This window comes from Corylus avellana, chromosome ca4 (genome assembly GCF_901000735.1).
Source record: "Corylus avellana chromosome ca4, CavTom2PMs-1.0".
Taxonomy (NCBI): Eukaryota; Viridiplantae; Streptophyta; class Magnoliopsida; order Fagales; family Betulaceae; genus Corylus; species Corylus avellana.
The window spans coordinates 5,770,980-5,784,837 of record NC_081544.1 but is presented as its reverse complement, the minus strand read 5'-3'; the positions used below and the strand labels follow the sequence as shown (position 1 = coordinate 5,784,837).

Sequence of the window (13,858 nt, the reverse complement as noted above, 5' to 3'; positions counted from 1 at the left end):
GTTTGGATACTGCTCCAATATTGCGGTCTCCTGATCTTTTTTATTTTTTAATAGTTATTTTCAAGATTCAGGCATTATGTGGTATGGCTTGTTAGCACATTATTATGGTACCATGGTACATGAATTACTTCTTTCTTATTCCATGTTCAATTGATTCTGTTCTGCACATAAAAACCAGCTTTACTAAACCATCCATGTAGAATTAGGTTCTCCTAAATCACCATTCTAGCGCTATTTAAATCCCAGAATTTTTCAGAAGTTTATCTTCTTTTAGATTTTCTAAGAAAATTTGTTGAATGTACAAGGTAGATCAAGTATGTTGGGTGGATAAACAGGCATTGCTAAAAAAGAGCAGAACCAACATTACCAATAAAATGCACCGTTAAAACTAAATCCAGGACATAAAAGAAGTACACCAAATATATATATATAGTTATTAAAGAAGTAAAAAATTCCCCAAACAGGGGAGAATTAACATTAATACAAACCAAAACATCCAAATTGTTTCTACTTAATTAGTCATTCGTTTCACTTCTTTTATGTCATGTTCATTGTTCTGCTGCTGGTCATAGTCAGAGGCATCCGGAATAGTTCAGAGTTCAGAGGAATGCTGAAAAATTCCGATGAAATAAAAGAGGAAAAGATGATTGATGTATATATGTATATATGTATGTAAACTTCTTAAGGAGATAGACAAACTCAAATCAAATAAAATTTTTTGATATTAATTTGTTTAAAGCAGGAAAAGACTTGTTAAGGCGTTGGTTGTGCTTTGATTTGATTATAACAAGTACAAAATTTTCATGTTGTCACTTAACCACATATGACATATATAAAAACGGAAAGAAGCATATTTACAGATCAGAGCACCCTGCCTCAAAGAAAAAAAGTGCTCACACACTATTGCAGGTTTTGCTGGGATAGATCGATGATCCTTACGAACCACCATTATTGAACTGTGAGGCACGTAAGTACGTATTCACACACATATACAGCAACAAATAAACAATTAATGCACTCAAAATAAAATAAAATAAAATTGTTCTTAAGTAGAGGCTAACGTTTGAAGCTTCAAAAAAAAAAATACCATTACAAATTTCGGAGTACAACTGAGAACGAAACTACAAGCATGAATTATTTGAAAGAAAGGGCATGCAATTATTGAGAACAACGTTTCACCTTAACTAAACGTTTTCTTGCTGGCAACTAATGTGAAATCCCTAATTTTATTCAATGGCCGTGAGTGTATAGAAATGCACCTTCTCTGTGAAATCCCTAATATTCAATGGCCGCAAGTGGATTAGAAATGCACCTTCTCTTCTCTTCAGTGGCCGTGAAATCGCTGATGTTATTCAATGGCCGTGAGTGTATAAAAATGCAGCTTTGCTTCTCTTCAATGGCCGTGAAATCCCTATGTTATTCAAGGGAATGTATAGAAATTATTAAGGAATGAGAGAGTCTGAGAGAGAGAGATAGCTTTGTAGAGAAACTCACCAGAAAACAGTGGCATTTGGGCTGTTTAGTCGTTCGGACAAAATGAGCGGATGTTCATGTTAGTGCAATTTATGTGGGCTTTTTCGTCTTTTCCCGTTTGTTTTGTTAGAGTACCCGCTCTTTTTGTTTTAAACATTGTAATTGACTCTTTTACCATTGACATCAAGCATGTTGAACGAATTGACCCCATAAACGAATTTATCAAGTATGTTAACCGGAACCGGGTCCGGGTCCGGGTCCGGTTAAGGGCATTTCGATTTCGTCTCCGCAATCCAAGGTTTGGTTTGGTTTGGTTTGTTGGTGATTCTTTTTTCGAAATTGTTTGGTGTTCTTTTCTTATTCTTTGGGAGTTTGTGTAGTCCATTCACTTTGGGTTCTCCTTGTTTTAGGGTGTTCCTACATCATCAGTCGCTGATTCTAATGGCTATAGAGATAAGAGGTAATTTTGTACAAATTAGCATCATTTTGTTTTGTAAATTCAGAATTATCACTTTAATGGATCTTTTGTTGTGCTTCCCGTAGGGATAGAAGCAGAGATGACACATTGACCACTGTCATGTCAGAGATCGGAAAGTAAGTCGATGCTTTTGTTTGTTGATCATTACAAGTTGTTTAAAGAAGGCATTGTGATAATATTTTAATTACTTTGTTGACCCTTCTTGTAGAGGGGGTCATTTATGTTGTTTCACTTAAAGGGATTTAGGGCATGGATAAAGAAATTGTTTGAGTTCCCTTGTTTAGAATTGGTGAAATTATTAATTAATAAGGATTTGGAAAGAAATCCACACAGCTTATCTTCTGCCCAAAGTGATTGGATTTGGCTGGAATTGGAATGGGCAAAGGAGCAGTACTTTTTTGTACCCCTGTTCTAGTTAATTTTGAGGACAAAAACCTTCAATGTCAATTTTTGTTCTTTTTGTTTACATTTTTTCTATTTGCCAGACAGGATAAAGGAATTATACTCGCTGCCACCCCATTGGCATCCCTAAGGCTCCCTAATTCTACACCAGTCAACTATAACTACAAAAAGAAATGGACAAACACATGTTGTTGTGCGTTTTAAGTTCTATCATTTGGAGCATTGATCTTTTATGAAAACATTTTTGCAGTCTATAGTTTATAAGTAGAATGCCAAAAAGACATTGAGTATTTGGCCTTTGGTCTTAATTCTTTTGTTGCTGTTTATGTTTGTAGGTCAGAATAATAGATGGGGCTTCTCTATATGCACTTTGCCGATCATGGTTGAGGAATGGTTATCCAGAAGAAAGTCAGGTTTGCATCAATTGCAATGGGAATTTCCCTTTCTGTGCATTTGGCCCCTGCTGCCTTCTTCTTTTGTTCATTTTTTTTATTTCTTTCCTGCATAACATGTTGTAACAAATTTCAACATGCATAGATTCTTAATGAATTTACTTGAAGCTTTACATGTAGATACTTAACATACTTGATTGCACAGAGAAGTAAATGTGTCAAGTCTTACTGAAAAAGGTGATGGCATGTGTGCTTATAGGCTAGTTTTGTGGATTTTGGGATAAGCAAATCATAAAGCTAACATTTGCGTGTGCGTGGATTATAGAAAGATTTGGAACAGTTCTGAATTATTACTTGTGTGTGTTTTTGGGATAATCTAATGAGAGGAAGTTTGGTACTTTTTGCATTAGAGAACCTGGTCCTAGTAGGGAAAATTAATTTCTAAGAATCTTAAAGATATGCTTCATTTGTGCTTAAAAGATATCAGATTGTTAATAGTAAAAGTGCTAGTATTTTGTTCATCTGGAGGCATGTGTGCAGTGTTCTCTCTCCCCTTTTTCTTCTTCTCCTCCTCCTCCTTGTTGCCGGTTCACAGCTAAAGAACAGCCTCTTGAACCCTTTTTCCTACCCTCTTTTGCAACCTCAATTCAAAAATCTTAAGACCGACCACATAAACACACATAGGCAGTTTTCTAATCTGATCTTCATCACAAGTTCATGGGCTTGAAGTTTGTGGCATGTGCTATGATCTAAGCAAAAGAGAGAAAATGTGACGCAAATTTTTACTCAACTGTTCACATTGCTTTATATATTTGACTCTCAAAACTTATTTGGAGATGTTACATGTACTTTCAATTCAGACTACTGTTTTTTTTTTAAATTATTATAATTCAGACTACTGTTACTTACCATTAGCCTTTTGACTCAGAACCGATCTCTCATAGACTTTGCTGTGAACTTGGAAACTGAATCTTCTCTATTGGCTTTCCTCTTATATATATTCTAATATGGGTTTCAATTTTCTCTTTCCTTAAATAAAAAAAAAAAAAAACAAAAAAGAAAAAAACAAAAAGAAAAAGATGATTGAAAAGATGAATAGAGTCTTTTTTTTTTTTTCTACTTATGATTAAGAAAGATGAATATGTCATAACTCTATTTGAAGTTCATTTATCTGAGTAAACTAGTTGTTGGGTAAAAAGATTCATATTCTGCTTAAGTACATTTATCTGAGTAATTTTTCATTCAGTTCTATCTTGGGCTCATCTTCTGTTGAAATCACTATTCTATAGTTTTCCCAATGCTTGAAGTCATGTTCTTTTTTACTGTCCTCTTGTCCTTATAGTGCCTTTTAACATGAACCTGATCACACCTCTTGTTTGCTTAAAGCCACTTTATTTCCATCTGTCAAATGGTTGACAGTATTGGCTTTTGTTTGAAAATATTTGTTGTTGAAAGTATTTAATAGTGTTGTGGTTTCTCACTTTTAACTTATTTTCTAATTTGTAATTCAAATGTATGTGTAAAATTGGCTAGGAAAATGAAATTTCCACCCCCTCTTTCTCCAACTTAATCTCTTCATATAGAGTATCCCAAGCAAGGTGGATGGTGGAGGAATGGTTAAGTTGAGATTAAACTCCTTGTCAAACATCTGTCACCATTGAAATGTTGAAGTCAATATTATTCTTAAGGGCAGTTCCTGTCATTTCCTGTTTTATTAGCATTGTAGTAATTTCCTTGTAATTGCTTTTAAGAACAAACTTACATTAATATATAGTATATGCAGAATATGCCCTTTGGTTTCTTTTTGATTTTGATTTGGGCCATCTGAGTTGTGTGTGGGAGTTAAAATGTTTGGAGACTAGAGTGAGACTTTATTCTTTTCACCCCCTGCCCTTAATAAATGTTTTGGTTTTATTTTTTGAATTGGCAGCCACAGTATGGGGATGCTGTGAAGTCTCTTCCAAAACCTTTGCCTATACCCGTGTCAGCCACTCATCTGCCAAAGAACAAGGAAGCTGAAGAAGAAGAGGCAGAGGATAAGGAGGTTGTCTTTTGGGTTATCAATTTTTTGTTGTTATTTTTACTGTTTTTCTATTTTACCGCTCATCTGCCACAGTATTACTGTTTTTTTTTTTTTTAGTATGATTAATTAATTGAATAATATTTTTAGAATAAAATAAAAAGAAATGCACTTGATGGGCGTATGAGGAAACATGGCCATAGTAGCGTCTGGAGAACTTCAAAAAATTTAATGAGAATGTTTAGATCCATATGTGTGTCTGCTTGTCTTTGCAGACGTGCAGATGAAATGCCAAAAGGTGTTTGGTGAATTTTCAGTCGGAAAAATTTGCATGTCACTTTTCCCTTCAGATTAATGGTTTTTACATATTATCTAGCCAGAGTTTTGATCTGTGCCACAAATATCCTCATTTATGTGGTGATCTTTTATCTCTATGCTTGGAAATTATTAAGATTTATCCCTTTGATCAAAGGAGTTTTTACTCAATATTTAGATGCATTTGCATGCAAAGATTTTAGTAGAATAAAACAATATAACCCATTGAAGCATCTTTATTTCTTTTAGATTCCACAAATATGAGATTATAGATATTTATCAAAAAAAAAAAAAAAAAGAGGTTATTGTTGTTTATTCATTTTAGTTGGCTTTTGGATGAACCCTGAATCAATTATCTTGTTTTGGGGTATTTCTTAAATTATCCACTGATATCATGACATGAAATGATGTAATTTATTTTTTAAACTGAAAACCAGGCAGTAGTTTTAGTAGTAGATTAGTTGGGTAATTCAAATGTTATCTGGGGTTTATTGCAAGTCAGTCAGCCCACTTTTCTAAGTTATAACTTATGTTCTCTCTGACTGATAATCATCCTTCATGACCAAACTTAATTGTGGTCATTCTTCTTCTATGGCATGTAGGAGCTGTACCCATTAGGTATGCATATTGAAATTAGCACTTTAACTTTGGAGACCATATTCGGTAATTCTTGTATCCTCTTGGGTGAGTGACTTTTGATTTTTCAATATTAGGATATGAACTTGTTAAGTATAGACTTAAAAAGCAATTCTAGGAAAAATATAGAAAGCTATGACAAGTTTTTGACTAGTGTATATTGGGGAGGCTTGCATATGATAAAGTTGCTACACCATGGAATATCATTATTTGACAACAAATTGACATATATTTACAGAATATATGATTTTTAAGTGACATGGACATGTTTTAGAGTTGAATATTTATACTACTGAACCTTCAAGTGTCCTTTGTGTTTTTACGGGGCTTAGGAAATGAAATAAGGCTTTATTTTCATTGCACATACGTCGATAGAGACATACATACATACGTGCATTTTCAATTGAAAGTTTTGATCTGTTGTAGATGCTCCTCTAACTCCTCCAAGCTAACTTACCTGTTTCTGCTTTCAGGATGAGGAATCTGTTGAGCATTTGTCACCTCAAGATCTTTTGAAAGGACACATCAAACATGCTAAAAAGGTTCGAGCACGGTAAGTTTCTATATTTCCTATTTGGTGTTATTTTTTTTAACCTCTCATCTTTTAAATATTATTCTTTCTAGTCAGAATGAGGCATGTTTTAGTTAATTCGAAATGATGCAGAAATTTTTTAACTTGATTGTAGTTGAAGTAGGACAATCTGATAGTGCTTCCTATGAGAATTCATAGATGGATTATGAAATTAAATGTCCTCGTCTAACTTGGAAAATAAGTCCAAGGAATTATAGCGCCTTTGAATGATTGTGTTGAAGTTCTTTATGCATTCTCTATATATCGTCTTAGGCATCTAATGTAGAAATATAGAGAATGATTAAAAATCTTCATATGTTTTTTATCGACTTAGAGAAAGCATATGATAGGGCACCTAGAGGTAATATGGTGGTTTTGGAAAAGAGAAGGGTTCCCTATAGAGTATGTAATGTTATTTGGGATATTATGATAGAGCTGTAACTAGTGTGAGAACTATTAAAGTATCTAAGCGAGTTTCCTATCACAATAGGTTTATATCAAGGATCAACATTGAGTCGATGTCAAGGATCACAATAGCTAACTAGATCGATCCAGGATGAGGTCTCTGGGTGTGTATGTTCTTGCAAATAATATCATGTTATGATGAGACTTGAGTGGAAAATTACTTCAAGCTGGAAGTTTAGAGGGATATTTTAGAATCTTGAGGTTTTAGGTTAGTAAGACTAAACCAAGTATATGGAGTGCAAGTTCAGTACAACTAGAAATAGAAATGGCAGGATAGCATAATTTGATGGTCAAAAGACACTAAAGAATGATTATTTTCAGTATCTCAGATCATTAATTTTATAAAGATTGGGAGATTGAAAAAATGGGGCTCATAGAATAGAGCATAGTGGATGAAGCGAAGAAGTGCATTGGTAGTATTATGTGATCTTAGAATACTCATTTAAGTTAAAGGGAAAGACTATAAGACTGCTATAAGATATGTTTTTACTACCATTGTAATTGTTTTTTGTTTTTTATAACAATCTTCTCACTCTCAAGGAGTCCAGAAATTCCTTAAAACTAGAAAAGTGAGGACTATTAGACATCACCAAGCATAAAGAGATTTGAACATAACATCTTTTAAACACCAATCTCTCTCAATATGCAAGGATCTTCACATTCTGTACTCTCCAAATGCACCACTTTAAGCACAAAGGGTCTATTTTCCATGTAATGACCCAGAAAAAAACGTTAACCACATTTACACTATCACTCCAAAAGAACTAGTCAATTTGGAGCTTCCTTAAAATTCCTTTTTCACCTAGTAACTAAGCAATGTGAGACTTAATTCTCATGACTATTTTTATAAATCACCCATTCTATATGGGCTACTCTTCATCTTCTCAATGTGGGAACAGAATGTTATAAACTCCCCCCATTAAATCCTTGATGTCTTCATTAGGGTCACGCCATGCAGTGCTCAAGTACAACATGACGTTACTAGGTGGTTTTGATACCATTTGTAACGGCCCAAGGAAAAGCTCTAATCACATCTTCACTATCATCTTAAAAAGACTAGTCAATTTAAAACCTCCTTGAAATCTCTTTAAGAAAGCCCATCATTATAATGGATATATAGGCTTTCTTAAGATGGTATTATTTCATATGCTTGTGTTATTTTTGCAATGGCTTCCATTCTTTTATCTAATAGCTTGCGTAAATTTAGAAGGGGTATTCATTATACATGAGATGTCCAAAGGAAGTATTAGAATCTGGATCCGGCTTGCATGTGGTAGCGAAAACTACTGCATTCATGTTGTAGCCCAAAACGACCGTGTTTTGGGCAATAAAAAAATAGTTTTTTTAAAGAAATAATATAAAATTCATTAAATATTTAAAAAATAAATCAATAATTTAAAAAATAAAAATATTAAAAAACGAAAAACTATTAAAAAAACTAAAAAAATCAAAGGGCCAGCCACCCCATTTTTGGCCAAGGGGGTGGTTCATGGCCGGTCTAGGTGGACGAACCACCCCTATGGCCTTTGGGTGGTCCGGCCACCCCTAGACCGGCCATGGGGTGGCTCCAACCACTCCCTTGGCCAAAAATGGGGTGGCCTTGGCCAACCAGCCACCCTTTTTTTTATAGTTTTTTAATATTTTTATTTATAATTTTTAAGTTTTAATGAATTTTTTATTATTAGGTTTTTTTAACCGTGAAAAACGATACTGTTTTTCACTACAGCATGCATGCAGTACTTTTTACTACTGCATGCAAGCCAGATCCTTAGAATATATCCATGAACATTTGGGATAATGCTATAAATGACATACAATTCTATGTTTTGGTGCAGAGTAAGGGAAGAACAGTTACGGCGAATTGCAAGGTATAACAGTAGGCTTGCTCTTCTCCTTCCTCTGCTGGTAGAACAGTTCAGAAATGATACAGCTCCTAGAAACTGATTCTTGCAGCGTTGACCAGACATCTTTGTTAATATTGGGCATCCTCTTGCACTTCTTGTCAAAGTTGTAAACTTGCAGAGGTTCTTAAGCCTTTATGGGATACAGGAAAAGTGACTCAAATTTGCTGGAGTTCATTGATCAAGATGCAAGCCAGGCGATTGTAAAATTGTTTGGGGAGGTTTTTGCTTATAAATATACATAGAATTGTTGTTAGCTTTGCCCTTGTGTTTACATCATCGTGCAACTTCGAAACAGAGTGCAAATGTTCTCTGCTAATCTCTAATTAATCTACTTTCGTTTTTTCTTCTTCTGTTCAAAGATGTTCTCTGCTTCCTTCGAACCGATCCAGGCATTTTGCAACAGATAGTTGCCTTCTCCTGTTAAAGATTCAAAACCTCACTAGTGTAATGAGAGTTGAATGTATTTCATCAAAAATTTCTCAACTAGAATATATGACAAGCATGACATCTAACGGGGATATCATATTTCCTCCTCATAGAGACGAGATATCACATTCATCTATTTTTTTTTTTTCCACATCTATCTATCTATTGTTTATCAATCATTGAAGTACTGCAATTATATTCGATGACTATGATAAGAAAATTGAATGATCAATTACTTCGATCGGAAAAATAAGAAAATTTTTTGGCTTATGTGGCAAGTGTGACAAGTGTGACACGTGGGAGTGGACGATGAAGTGGTTGTTGATGTGTTAAGTGTTGTGTCATTGCATATGTGGCAATTTGATGCTTAATGGACATTTAAAGTTTGGCCGAAAAACCCACGGAAGAATGCATTTCAAATTCACGATAAACTAATGCGATGGAAGCTTAAAAAAACAAAAGCTCAACGAGAAATTTAAAAAGGCGTGTTGGCTCATGAATTTATCTTATATGGGACATTTGTTATTTTATTATTGTTGATGATGTGGCGGATTAACTATTCCCATCAAAATTTCAAACAAAAATTGAGAACAAAAATTTATTTATCAATTTTTGCTTGCCACAAAATTTTTTTTACACCCTAAAGACTAATAGTGGGATTGTTTGATAAACAATTTTAGATGGTATTTTTGGCTTTTTAGTTTAAGAAGTGTTCTAATGCAATATGAAAGTGAAAATAATTTTGTGTTTGAAGTTTTTTTTTTTTTTTTTTTTTTGACTAAAAGCAAAAAAAAAAAAAAAAGACCTAAATACATTATGTACTATTCATACCAACACATTTTTCCCTACTAATAAAGGCGAGAAAGTCTAAACATTATTTTCTTGTCATTCTCCGAAACAACTTAAAAAAAAAAAAAAAAAGCCATTAAATTTAAAAACCTATATATATATCAAAGAAGAGCAGGAAATGACAAATAGCACTTGACATAAAAAAGACAAGTGCTTGTGAATAAAAGTATCCGATTCCTGTGCCTGTTTCAAACCATGTTCTTCGACATCATCGGCTATTTGCGTTGAGTTATTTCTTCCTTCTCTCATTTTGCAACTCTCTCTATGTCCCTTTCTCTGAGATCAGCCAGAGGTTTTGCACCAAAAAATCATGATATTTGTTGAAGGGGTCCCGATTTCTACCGACCCATCTTCTCAGGTACTCTCTCTCCCTCCACTCTTTCCTTCTTTATTATCACTCTTTTCTAGCATTTGTTGCGAACGCCCATCTGCTTCATTCGCAGAATGCTAACCCCAGTTTAATATTTTCTTTTGTCTCTTCGTTTATCAGTTTGGTTGCCATGAAAATATCTGAAAAAGAAAATAAATTATACAACTACTATATGATCTCTCTCCCTTGGGTACAAGAGAATTTTAACCAACTTAAATGTGTGGCTACATTATGCGTTTATAGTTGGTAGCTTATTGCATGAGTAGGAACTGTAGTGGGAGTAAAAAGTCAAAAAACTTAACTTTACCCTCACAATCATTCCCTATACTTTAAAAACTCTCTGTTTAGTGTATCAAAACTTTATAAAGTTTGCGATGTCATCTCTACTGTTATGATTTGAGGCTAAATAAGATGAAGTATAGGTGAAATATCCTTTTATACCCTTGTATTTAAAAATTATTTATTTTTTAAGTAATTAAAATTCTAGAAAAAAAAAAAATTGTGGAACGCCATTAAATCCATGAGCTCGGAGGGCCGCTTGCTCTCCCTGGCCACCTTTGCCTCCATCTTCAGCAGTTATGTCATTGCCGGAAGCGTCTGAGAAGTGTTCCTGACATTTGACGTCATGGATCAGTATGGCGTTCCGCGCGATATTGTGGCGATCAATTGGCTTCTAAGCGCAATTTGTAGAGACAGGGAGACTGTGGATGCGGTTGAGTTCTTGCGGGATGCGAAGGAGAAGATCAGTCTGAACGTGGATACATATGCGATCTTGTTGGAAGGTTGGGAGAAGGAAGGCAATGCCGATTGCGCTAGGTAGACATTTGCGGAGATGGTGTTTGAGATCGGTAGGGACCCGAGCAATGTGCCTGCTTATGATTCGTTATTGAGCACTTTGATTAAGGGCCATGATGGCCCTCGCGAGGCCATGAAGTTCCTCTATATGATGAAGGATAAGCAGTGTTATCCGGGGTGAAGTTCTTCAAGTTTGCTGTCGACGAGTGTTCGAAGAAAGATGACGCTCGTGGAGCCGCATTGATTTGGGACGCTATGGTGGGTGATATTGGTTTTAGACCAGATACCCAGATGTATAATATGGTCATTGCTTTATATTGTCGATGTAAGGCTATAGATTTAGCGAAAAGGTTGTTGGATGAGATGGTTTATTATGGGTCATTTCCGGATCGCAAACTTATAACGTGGTGTTTCAGTACTTGATGAAGAGCAAGAGGTTAGGGGAGGCTTCGGTGATGTTCAATGAGATGATTAAAAATGAGTGTGTTCTAGACCATGTTAATTGTAGTTCAGCAGTTAGGATTTATATGGATTCTCGGGAATATAATATGGCTATAAAAGTTTGGAAATGCATGATAGAGAATTATAATTCTGATTTGGAGAAGACTGGGAATCTGTTGGTTGTGGGGCTTCATGATATGAATAGGCTCTCAGAAGCAGTCAAGTATGCCGAGGATATGATTGGTAGAAGAATCAAGTTGAACTCTTCCACATTGTCGAAGCTGAAACAGAGCCTTTTCAAAGCAGTAAAGCAACTTGTGTATGATGAACTTTTAAGAAAGTTGAAATATCAGTAGGTAGGTAATCTCCTATATGCATTTTGATATTTATGGCCAAGTACTTGTAAAAAACAATGTTTTTGGCCAAGTAATACGTGGAAGTTCCAAGGACCTTGTGACAAGGTTTTATCTTTGTTTTGATGGGATCATTTCACATGGTCTAGACTTGTAATTAGGATTGTATAACTTGTAACTAAGATTGTATAACTTGAATTAGAAAAATGCAAATAGAATTCGATGACATTAACTAGCTAACAACTACTTTAGAAGCATCAGTGTGGATCAGTTGAGTCAGCTATCTGACAGATTTATGCTTTTTTCATTATATACACCAATAATCTTCAAGGAGAAAATAAGAAGAAGACCTAAATGGTTTGTGCCTCAAATAGGTTATTAGGACTTATCCTTGTGGCAATTTGGTATTAGAAACCACCATTCCTAGAATTTCCAAAACCGGGGCTGTGCTGCTTTTCTTCATATGCTTGAATGCAGTATTCGGTTCTCTTTGTCCTGTAATGGTTGTTGGTTCCATAAAACCAGTTTCTAGGTTCATGAAATTGCAGATAAGCATTTAATTTTCTCTGTGCCTTTTAAATCAATTTCAATCTCTCTCAGATGATACTTTGATTGCAGCATGCTGGTCTAGTAATGGTCACTAGTAAAGAGCCCCTCTCCCCCACCTCTTCAAAAGTTATGTTGAGGTTGGGGTATCTTCCCCGACTGCTTTAAAGGTTCTGCAAACACATTTTTATAAAGGCAATGCCTAATTTTGTGGAATCCAGAGAACTTACCTAGTCTCTGGCAACTTTTAGGAAGGAAGCAGTTTTCAAATCCTTTCCATGGCTCTCTTTGTTCGACTGCAACCATTGTCTGGAAGGGGGAAAAGAGTAACATTTCAATCGATTGTGTCATTAAAGAAGCTGGATTCTTGGTTTTGGCTCCTCTCTGGTGACTTCTTGGCTGTATGTTCCTGTCACCCTGAGAATGTTGCTATTTCTGCTGCACATCAGTTACAAAAAAGCTTTGAGAACCACCATGTGGCAAGCATTTTGTGGTAGCTCAGGTGAACCACAAAACTGTCTGATTTGTTGATTTAGCTGTTTGATTCAAATTGAATTCTAATATCATGGGTCGGTTTGGAGATATTGTGTATGAGACAGTATTTAGATCATGAGGTCAACTATTATCTAATAAAATTATTTTCTGCACTTGGTCCTGCAACAGTGCAACTTATTAGATGGTGGATATTTATCTAAAAATTCAGTTGGAAATGGTCACAAATTACAAGATTTCAATGCTCATTGTCAATGTGGAGTTTCTAGTAATGAGGCATAGTAAATTTTCTTGCAAGTTTATCTGTTGGAATTGGAAGTTAATGCATAGGATTTCTTCCCAGTTATTGCTTGGTTTTTACTAATCTAGCGAAAAAGCTATCTTGGAAGGTGCAATTTGGTGTTATTCATAAAAAACAGTAAGTTACAAGCTGGTGTTGAGTTTTTTCACCACTGGAAGTGCATATAGAACTATTGGTTGCATCATTTGACACTAATATTGCATTGTTTAGATCTCCAAGGAAATAAAATGCCATGGCCACATGCAGATGGAGCCTTTACATTGCAATGCTTGAATTCTGTAAGTGTCTGTGTTCATTGCAATATAAACACTTCTGTATACGTGGTCTAAAGTTGATTTTTATTTATTAATTCTCCTTTTAGTTCCCTTCTCTTTTTGGGGAGAAGGTGATTGACATCTGTGACCTCATGACGCTGCAAAATTTTGCAGATGCATGATTAATGATTGAAAAAAGATTTGGAGGAGAACAAGGATTTTTTATGATCGATTGCCAAACATCGCTTAGAAATTTTGGTTGTCTGTCTCTGTAGACATTCTATCAAAGTAGAAATTGTGTTTATCTACATTTGGCTGCCCTTTTCTTTTTTCATGTATATGAGCTTGTCCATTTGTTTGCCATAGAAAAGAATA

At 35.0% G+C, this 13,858-nt stretch overlaps 1 protein-coding gene and 1 pseudogene across 2 annotated transcripts; both read left to right on the top strand.

Annotated features, from left to right (window-relative positions):
• The first annotated feature begins 1,850 nt into the window (after window positions 1-1,850).
• On the top strand, window positions 1,851-9,001 carry LOC132179526 (uncharacterized). Of its 2 annotated transcripts, none has more exons than XR_009439929.1 (6): window positions 1,851-1,933; window positions 2,017-2,067; window positions 2,689-2,766; window positions 4,676-4,789; window positions 6,190-6,269; window positions 8,588-9,001. XR_009439929.1 is itself a non-coding variant. In XM_059592260.1 (6 exons), exons 3-6 carry the CDS (start codon window positions 2,744-2,746, stop codon window positions 8,694-8,696), a joined length of 321 nt encoding a protein of 106 aa, XP_059448243.1. In that variant the 5' UTR covers window positions 1,873-1,933; window positions 2,017-2,067; window positions 2,689-2,743; the 3' UTR covers window positions 8,697-9,001. The 2 variants fall into 2 exon arrangements, 1 of the variants encoding a protein (XP_059448243.1); XM_059592260.1 differs by having other exon boundaries at window positions 1,873-1,933; window positions 2,689-2,761.
• A 1,240-nt stretch (window positions 9,002-10,241) lies between these two features.
• On the top strand, window positions 10,242-11,893 carry LOC132177927 (pentatricopeptide repeat-containing protein At1g77360, mitochondrial-like; annotated as a pseudogene).
• Window positions 11,894-13,858: the final 1,965 nt, after the last annotated feature.